The sequence below is a fragment of the Callorhinus ursinus genome, unplaced genomic scaffold (genome assembly GCF_003265705.2).
Source record: "Callorhinus ursinus isolate GAN/ISIS: 27379988/994484 unplaced genomic scaffold, GSC_fseal_2.0 scaffold4, whole genome shotgun sequence".
Classification (NCBI taxonomy): Eukaryota; Metazoa; Chordata; class Mammalia; order Carnivora; family Otariidae; genus Callorhinus; species Callorhinus ursinus.
The window spans coordinates 103970489-103980672 of NW_027397066.1; the positions used below are offsets into that span (position 1 = coordinate 103970489).

Genomic DNA, 10184 nt, shown 5'->3' on the forward strand with positions numbered 1-10184 from the left:
TTATAATTCCCAAATTAAGTGTCATTTCCTCAGATGTTATCATTATATCATGTTTGTTTTACTAAAGTGTCTTCTGTAAAACAATAGAGTAAAATAGTATATATTAGATAACATGTTAGTGCTCATCTTCTAGTACAATGCAATAATCGTTCAGGTTTTTGTTTTTTTGTTTTTTGTCATTCTAAAGAAAAACTATACCTAAATACATAGATTTATTTTCTGGTGATCTCTGAAACTTTCAGCAGAGTTTGAACCTGCAACAGACCTGTGTCCACAAGAGTTTCTGGTTCACTTACACATACAGTGGTGGTGGCTCTGTTGGTTTTCCTTAATAGGTCCCACCTAGCCCCTGTCTGTCTTTCATAGCATGGGATCATAGGTCTTTTCTCCAAAGTCTGATTTCTCCCTTTTCTTTGAAGATTTCAGTTTCAAAAGTTCAGAAATTCCATCAGGATGAGAGAGTGTACTATTAATACAGCTACCACATACTTTTTTGAATTAGGTAGGCTATCTATTATAAATAAGTAACCACCTAAAAACATTGTTCACAGAATGTGATTAGACCTTGTATACCTACATAGTCCAAACATTACATTCTTGACATTTAGGACTTTTAAATGTAAACTGTTCTTTGCTAGGGCCTTCTCATAACTAAAATATGAGTCAGTCGCAAACCATAATAGAGTTTGGCTTTGCAACATGATGAAGTGTTCTGGATGTAGTGAAACATTTCGCCCAGACTCATGGCAGCTCAATTCCCAGTGGTCACCCAAAATAGGGAAAGAAATGAAGAACAAAATTAAAGGAACTACGCAAACCCTGGCACCATCCTTTCATGGCAATACAGCTTTTTATTTATTTGCTAAGAAATGAAAGTACTTAAGAGTTTAAACCCATAAATGCTAGTACATTTAGTACATTTTACTAAATGCTAGTACAAATACATGTTGAATTTTCTCTTTCCTAATGACTGAATTTAGCTCTCAACTTGAAATGTTGAAAAAGAGTATGTGTGTGTGTGTGTGTGTGTGTGTGTATGTGTGTTCTATCAAGTGAAATTACATGGTTAGTTCGATAAGAAAACGAACATAGAATGTCAAAATTTCTGCTGAAATTTAATTAGAACTGCTATGTAATCTTAGTATATATAGGCTTTGACATAAATTTACTAAATAAAACTTTGTTATTGGAAGCCTGTACAGCATGCAAAATGTGTCAATGTCACTGAATTAAATGAATCCTGTAGTAGTTGGCTTCAATTGAAGAGTGAACATGTGAAACTATTGCCAAGCATTTAAAATATAAATTTGATTATTTACTTGAGCCATTGTTTTGATATTTTTATCCTGATGTTTTTCTTTAATGAATATTGTGCTGGAGTCTCAAATTTCATATCCAGTCCCAGAATGTTCCTTTTTATACACCACCCTGATGCGGTGATAGCAAGCTGTCCTCCAGCACCAAGCCCCTCACGGCACTGAGGGCAAGCTGCTACTCTGCACACAGTCTCCTCTCACAGGAAAGGTGGAGTTTTCCTTTTCAAGGTCAAAGGAAGTGACAGGCCCGGCGTGATGGTTGTACTGATCATAGCGGGGATTTCAGCCTGGTTAATTTGCTTTCAACTTCAAGTCCTCACTTGAGCCTGCGTACAGAAAATGAAGTGGGAGTCTCAGCATCTTGTTTCACTCTGATGAATAAAAGTTGTTTTGAGTGTAAGATTAGACTCCCCCCCCACCTAGTGAATTTCAGTAGCACCTACACAGTTTAAATCAGGGCATCATTTAGTAGAGTGCTATTTGATTGACATCATAGTGACCTATGAAGGGTAATGCACATTTGAATGAGCTTAGTTATTCCTTCAGGTTTACTCATGATTTGTTTGGTATTTAGTGTAGCTGTTTCTGAAGTAGTGATGGGCATTGATTAAATCTTATATTCCAGTCTTCCAAGTGGGAGATTTTCTGAACACAACATGCATGTTTGTCTGAAGCTCTTTTAGGTTATCATTCTGAGTATGAAGTTATTGAATTATCATCCAATAGGGTTTCATATCATAAAATTTACACATGATGGCATGAGAAGCAAACAAAGCTAGGAAATCAATAGGATTTGGATTGGTTCTTGAGTTACTCGAGGAACTTAATTTGGGGTGTCAGTTCCACAAAAATAAAAACACAATAATGTATTTTTGCCACTAAAAAAGCAACTAATCAAGTACTATGTGTCTTGATGCAACTTTTACTATTTTAGAGTTTTGTGTAGATTATGTCTATCTCACCAATCATTTAGATTTTAGTCATTTCTGAAAATCAGTATTTATGATTGCATCTTTTAAGAAAAAGAAACAAATTCTTTGTAGACATTTTAAAAGCAGTAACTTTTATTGATATTTACAGAGAATTTATCTAGTTTCCTTATTTGTAATATATACCCACCACCTTCCTGCTCAATGACTGAGTTTTCGTTGGCATTGATAAAACAAACCTTCACAGATTATTTTCCCCTATTGTAAATATGAAGAAACCTAAAAATGAAAAAAAATGTAGATAAAATAGTATTTGTAAGACAATCAAATCTTAATTTCTTCAAAGTTGATATCAAATGCATATTTTGTTTGAAAACTCATTGTCTTTATGCACAGATTAGAGACTTTGGTCTAAGATATTCAGCTTGCACTCTGGCTCTGACTTTTTCTACACATAGGTCTCTGGAAAAATCACTGTGCTTGAGTTAGGAGGCTGACCACTGTTTTTCTTAGATAAATCACTTGACATTTCAATGCCTTAATTTTGATTCTCTGTAAAATAAAGGAGATAGACTTGACATTTAAAATTCCTCCTAAAATTTTAATACGTCTACTTGCAAATAAATGGATTTCTGAACTTTTAGTGTACTATAAACTCTACAGTTTCCCCAAAGGAAAAAAAATAGATTGTTTTTCATTCTTATTTGTTAAGAACCATTTTATGTAGTTTGTAGGAAGGTTTTGAATTAAAAAATATGTTTTAGATACGTGTTCATCCTTATTCACTAAGAACCACTTTATTTAGCCTGCAGAGAGGTTATGAATTTAAGAATATGTTTTTAATTGTGGTTGATCTAGTGACCACAATGAAATTACTGATTTATTAACTGGGGTATCAGTTCATAATGGACCTTGATATTTTAGTCAATTCCTTAACCTTGACTGTAACATATTATCTTCATAATATCAATTTAAATCAGTGAAATGCCATGTTTTATAGTTATAGCTACATCTGTGAATGATATGATAATTGATATTGCTAATTAATGATTACTTATTGATTATGCAGTTGTATGCTGATTTATTCACTTAAAAACTAAAAATAAATCCCCAAGATACAATATCCTTCTTATGCACTGCAGAATAAAATGATAAACTGCATATGACAGAAAAAAATTAAGAGGGAACCTTTGTACTCATTTCATAACAACTATTTACCCAGTTTGTAAATAGTAAAGTTTTTTTTGTTTTTAAATATCTGTTTAATTACACTCAGCAGGCTGAATATCAAGGACTCTTCCTTCAGCATAAAAAAGTTTGGTGACAATACTTAAAGCCGTATATTTTTTTTAACTTTTACCTTTATCAAACTACCAAAAGACAGCCTGTTTTTAAATTAATTGGTCATTAGCCCCCTTAATCTCAGTCATGTTTTCGTTTCTAAATATAATCATTCATTTACCAGGGTTTCACTGACTAGGATCAGGTGTCTCAGCAAAGAAAGTCATTATTCTAAAGGTCTTTAAATGGTGACAGAGGTGGTGGCAGTGGACAATACCTATGGCTCAACCATTAGCTGCAGCTGATGTTTTGTTATGAATAAGTCAGCCACAAAGTTACCAACTGCCCTTGTAATTGTAGCAGGTGAAACCACATATGTTTCTGAAGCGCCAACTATCTAAGCACAAAGGTCAACATTTGATAGGCAGGCGTAAAATATGCAAGTGCCTTATCTTCATGGTGTAATGTTCCTTTAATCTTTAAGGGTAAATTCTCACAAACTTTCAGAATAGATACCTGGAAAATGCTCCTGGACTTAAATTATGGAAGCTGTTGGCAGTTTCTGTTTTGTTTTAAGTACAGCCACTTGTGAAGGGAAGTTTCCGAGTTCAAAATGTGATTTTATTTATTTTATTTTAATTTTGTAAAATGATTATTTTATTTTATTTTATTTATTTTGCAAAATGAATAGTTAAAAGGAATTATTTTATTTCAGGTCTAAACAACTGTGAAGATAAACATAAAACCCTGAAGTAACAATGTTAGCACTAAAAGCTTAGCTGTGCAGTAGTTTTTGGTTTGTATTTTTAGAGAATGGAGTGTATTTTTCTACACATACTTTTTTTAGCTTAGGAACAATATCATAGACTATTTTAAAATCTTGGAATTTTAAAATAAACTACTAATAGCCGTTGTCTGTATTATGAAAGTGATCTCATTTGTATAAAAAGAAGTCTTTAAAAATTATAAACTCTTAATTCTTGTTTCCAGATATCTTTTCTAAACTTTTAATGTTTGATTCCTGTCTTTTATATAACATTTCAAAAAAATTCATATCAAATCTTAGTCCAAAGAAGGCATCGTAATGGAATAAGGCTTTTAGGTTAGTGGCAGATCCAAGAGTGAGCCAAGCACAGGTTAGGGTCTGGAGTCATCAGGAGGATGGTAACTGGCAAGGGCAAGAGATAAGGCAGTCCAGAGAACTCCCCATGGTGTGGGAGATAAACATTTTGGGATTGAGATGTCAATATTTCTATTATCAAACTCCATTTCTTTCCTGCAAGGGGGTGTGACCTGTCTTATTTTCTTCTGTATTTTTAGTGACTAACATATGCCTGTTGTGTGATAGATTCTAAAATATTGAATGAATAAATACTGAAATCAGTGACAACCTCATCACAAACAGGATCTGTAGTCCTGAAATTCTTGGTGGGTAGAAACATGACACAGGGTATCAGAAGTGAAGGGATTGCAGGATGACACCTACCTGTGCTAAGGAGTTCGTATCTCCTTTTCTATATAATTCATTACCCCAGGCTATTGGGAGAACTGAGAAAAAACATGCTAAAAACTTTTTAGGGGTATCTGAGGAATTGTGGAATAGAAAAGATATACTGGGCAATTAAGAGAAATATCCAGATTTCTGCCCCCCAAGAAAGGAATAGGAAGTTCTTAACTTTTTAATTGGTAAGCTGACACTGATTTTAGGAAAAAGGATAGCCTGACTTATTAAATTAATGGTATGTGGTATCCAAAAAAATAACCTTTGCATATATCAGATGCAATGATGAAATGTTCCAGATCTGTTTTTATAATTGGTTGACTATAGATACATTCATAAATGTTTAGTTTTGGACTCAATATTAAACTAAATTTATTCTTTCTAATAAAATAGGAAAGCTCAGGGGCACCTGGGTGTCTCAGTTGGTTAAGCATCTGCCATCAGCTCAGGTCACAATCCCAGGGTCCTGGGATCGAACCCCGCATCGGGCTCCCTGCTCAGCAGGGAGTCTGCCACTCCCTCTCCACTGGCCTTTCCCCCAGCTCATGCTCTCTCTCACTCTCTGTCTCGAATAAATAAAATCTTAAAATAAAATAAAATAAGAAAGCTTTTTCTATACCTGAAATGATGAAGTTGGCCAAAATATCATAGAGCAGACATCATCAAAGACTTCTAGAGCTGTATCTAGAGATCAATAGAACAGTCTTTATTTTTTCTTAAATTCTTTTTTTAAAAGATTTTATTTATTTATTTATTTATTTATTTATTTATTTATTTATTTATCAGAGAGAGAGAGAGAGCACAAACAGGGGGAGCGGCAGGCAGAAGGGGAAGCAGGCTCCCCGCGGAGCAAGGAGCCCGATGTGAGACTCGATCACAGGACCGCGGGATCGTGACCAGAGCCGAAGGCAGGCGCTTAACTGACCGAGCCACCCCGGCGTCCCAATTTTTTTTTTTTTTCTTAAGTTCTGACAGAGAGAGATTTATTGACTGACCCAAGATTATATGGCTAGTTAGTTCATATGTAAGTGATTCAGTTTCCAGACAGAAATAATATGTACATATAGTTGTGACATACTTTTCAAATATGATTCATTGTGTTTATTGAACATACACACCTACATATGGGAGAGACAGGTTTGCATGGCAGTAGAGAAAACTTATTTTCTAGCTCTGTGTCATTGGCCAATTACTTAACCTCTTTACCTTTGATAACTAGTTTCTCTAATGGGAAAATAATAGTTTTTCCTCAGGGTTCTTTCGGGGACTTTTTAAAATGTGTGTATGTATATATATGTATGTACACACACACATATAACCTAGAACTATGTCTAGCATGTATATTAGTTATTTTGCTATAACTATTAAAATATAGAAGGGATTTGTTCAATTCATGCACTTACCATTTATAATGAGGTAGCTTTCTGGAATACCCAGCATGTTTCTAGTGCATGGTACTCTTTCCTGATGCATCTTTGATGTCATATTTAATTGGTGCCGATATGGATTATCCTTATTCTCAATTTAGTGTTCTTCCTTAGACACACACACATGCATACACACTCATATACACTTAGACAAATACACACACTCATATATTCACATTCACAAATACCCTTCGAAAATATCTTTCTCTCTCTCTCTCTCTCTCTCTCACACACACACACACACACACACACAAAGTTGGCATGTTAGTTTCCAATTGGACCAAGTCATAAAATTAGAGATGAAAGATAATTTAGAATCGGAAAAAAAATCTATTAAGCTAAAATGTCAGAGTTGAGTGATGAGGTATTTCTATCAGTTATCTCTTATTCTTCATTTATTTTTCTACTGTATTTTAAGGACTGTGCACACATGTATGAAAATTCAGACATATATAATATGAAGATAATTATTAATTTCTAAAGAACATTAATGATTATATTTTTGGATGACCATCAGTTCATTGATTCTTAAATCCATATTTTTCAGGTGTTTGAAATACATACATGTGTATTTATGTGTGTCAAAACTATTCCTACCTGAAAACGTCATATATATTCAATATGTTCCAGAGATGAACAATAAATTATAATTTTGACTTTGGACTATAGGACCTGGAATTCTGATTTATTAAATCATTTTCTCAAAGTCTCTCTCTAGCTCTAAGGAACTCCTAGGTCCGTGCTCACAAATTCAAAACCAAGATTAACTTTTCATCAAACACTTCCCTCTAGGCTAAGCATTTTGCTGACATCATCAAAGTCTAGTCTTCAGAAAATGCTCTAAGACACATAGTTTCACATAGTAAACTCAAGTTTACCCGGCTAATAAGTTGGGGAGCCAGAACCTGAATTTCAGTTTTTCTAATTTGAAATAACCTACTTTATTTACAACCAGACAAGGCCGTTGGACATTGGCTGCTTGGACCTTTTCTTAAAGGAAGTGGCATAGAGAATGATGTGAGCCCAAACTAGAGGTGGCACATTACCAACTGCTTGACACTGCCTGTCCGGACTAATTTGAGGCATTGCTGTGATTAAACCTCTCCTATTAAAAGGTGGAATTAGAGGTATCATAATTCTTTAGTACTTAATTTTATATATTGGTTTTTGAGTTTTTCTTTTTATCATTTGCTCATCTATTTATTAGTCTAGCTCGCTATCATTCTCATTCATTCCCTGTCAGAGAATAATGACAGTCCTATCTCTTGCTTCCCCCTCTACCCCATCTCCACCTCCTTCCGGAAAAGAAGAAATCAAAATTCTTTTGCTCTCTTCTCTTCTCTTTTCCTCATATTCATCTGCGTTGCTCTTAGATCTGATGGAGTTTTTATAGTTTAACTATAAAATATGACATTTCATCCCACGAGAAAAATGTCTTGGTTATATCCTAGCTAGATGGCTGGATGGACTTTTCTCCATGACTTAATTTTGTGACCCAACTGGGGAAACTTGCAGTTTTATTAGCAGCTGTCTTCCCTTTTCTTATCAGATATACAGCTTTTAGCACCTAGCTCAAAAGAGAAAACACATGGTTTGAAGTTCTTATTTCGACTTCACAAACCCTTCCTTCTAAACAGTTTTTCTTAGGCAGAGAAACAAACAACTCTGACTAGGATCTTTCAAACAAAGTTGTTAATATTTGCAATCTATATAAACAGTATATTTGAAAGGAATGATTGTTTTACTTTAGTCACAATAAGAAGTGCTGATAGGAGGGGAAATAGAAAGAAAAGAAGATGCGTGCATTTTCCCCCATGGGTTGGGAGTTGATGTTAAAGGGGAAAATGCTGAGCGTTTCTTAAAACGAAATGTGAACTTCTTTATTTCTCCCAGACATTCCTAATATGTAAACATTTCAGGAAGAAATTCTACACCACCTCATTTGTGTGTCGGCTGACATTTCATGGTTGAATGGCACAGGGTCCTAAGTGTGGGCAGTTCTGCAGTGGTGCACAAGTCTGAGGATTAAGTCAACAGTTGATCTGTGCTCCTTTTCTTGTATAAACTCCAAGGCGACCCTGTAACGTCAGTTACTGTCAACAAATCAAATGATTTTTACCTGAATTTTTATATTTTTATAAAGATTTCACAGCTTTCTTTAGGATATTTCCTGTTATTTGGATGTTATATAAAGGTTCTGATTCTTTTTTGAAGGCTTAGTTAACCAATGGGCTCCTGGTATACGTTTTCACTGGTCCCTTGCAGGCATGTGGGACATTCATGTGCTGTTTCTTTCTCTCCTCGTAGGTTGAAATAACACTTCAGGATATCAATGACAATCCACCAGTATTTCCAACAGACATGCTGGATCTTACCGTGGAGGAGAACATTGGAGATGGTTCTAAGATTATGCAACTGACAGCGATGGATGCTGATGAGGTAACTCAGAGCCTGAATTTGTTTTGAAACCTAATATTCCAGTGATCTATCAAATTTCTACTGTATGTTGACCACTTTTAGTACCCAATAATTAAGGTTAAGCACTGAATGCTCTTTTCCAAAGAATGTTAATTGTTGAAATGTGATATAAGAAGGCTAAGATAGAGACTATCAAGAGGTAATTTTCCTTTGATCAGCAATTCACTATTCAGTGAATTGCTGATTGCATTTTAGATTTCTTAGTCAAATTATTTTAATTTCTCAAATAATAAAAAAATATCTACAGATATAACCATATTTTTTATGCCTTTGTCATTGGCTTCTAACTCGGTTTTGGACCAGGTCATGATCTCACGGTCGTGAGATCAAGCCCCACATCGGGGTCCAGGCTCAGTGCAGAGTCTGCTTCAGATTCTCTCTCTCTTGCCCTCTGCTCCTTCTCACCCCCGCCCCCGCCTCAAATAAATACATACATCTTAAAAAAAGGAAACAGACATTTCTTGTCTAGTGGTGAATGTAAAATTCGGGGCACAATTTAGATTTCTCTATTTATATTTCAAATTTAGCTGTTTAATCACAGTGCTCTAAATGACTAACAACTTATATAATTTGTAATTTATACCTCTCCTGTGAAAAAAGCCCATTGCCCGTTTTCTCCTACTTGCTAGGTAAAGGAATTAGGAATTAATTAATGTTAAGGAATCATGGAAAGAGGGACAACTTTCCCTGACACCAGTATCTCCTTTCACCTTAAGCTAAGCCCTACACACATCAGAGGATTTAATTTTTTCGCCCTCAATTAAATTTTAGAAGTATCTGAAAACTTTTGGTCTTTGAGTACGATCTTCATGAATTTATTTCTTTAACTTTAAAAGGTAAATAAATAAAAAAAACAGGTGAATTTTAACAGCTAACAGCTAACACATAAATGTAATGACTTACTAAATTTTGACAAAATCTAAGGAAAAGTAGATAAAATAAAGCAGAGATATTTAGATACTTATAGTTTTCTATTAAAAATTTTGGTGTTTTAAGTTTAGTATCTTCAACTCAATTTTATAAAGTGTAAAACAACAAAAACTCAACTAAGTAAAACTAAATATTAAATTGGTTTTGTTCGATGATTCATGAAGGCAGCATCTCATCTAGCGATAGAAAGGAGCTCCGCCACGCTCTATAAGAGAAAAGTTTTTTAAAGGCTAAAAGGGGATGGGAAAAGGAAATTATTAGCAAAGAATGCATTCTTTTAGGCAAGGTCATCTTCCAAAGGGGAACAGAGGAGTTTATTGGG

At 34.5% G+C, this 10184-nt stretch overlaps 1 protein-coding gene across 1 annotated transcript in view; it reads left to right on the forward strand.

Annotated features, from left to right (window-relative positions):
* Positions 1 to 10184, forward strand: part of FAT4 (FAT atypical cadherin 4) — a 172241-nt gene that overhangs the window by 64160 nt on the left and 97897 nt on the right. The window contains exon 2 of the mRNA XM_025873981.2: positions 8762 to 8893. Within this exon, the coding sequence (XP_025729766.2) occupies positions 8762 to 8893 (132 nt within the window). The remainder of the gene's footprint in view (positions 1 to 8761; positions 8894 to 10184) is intronic.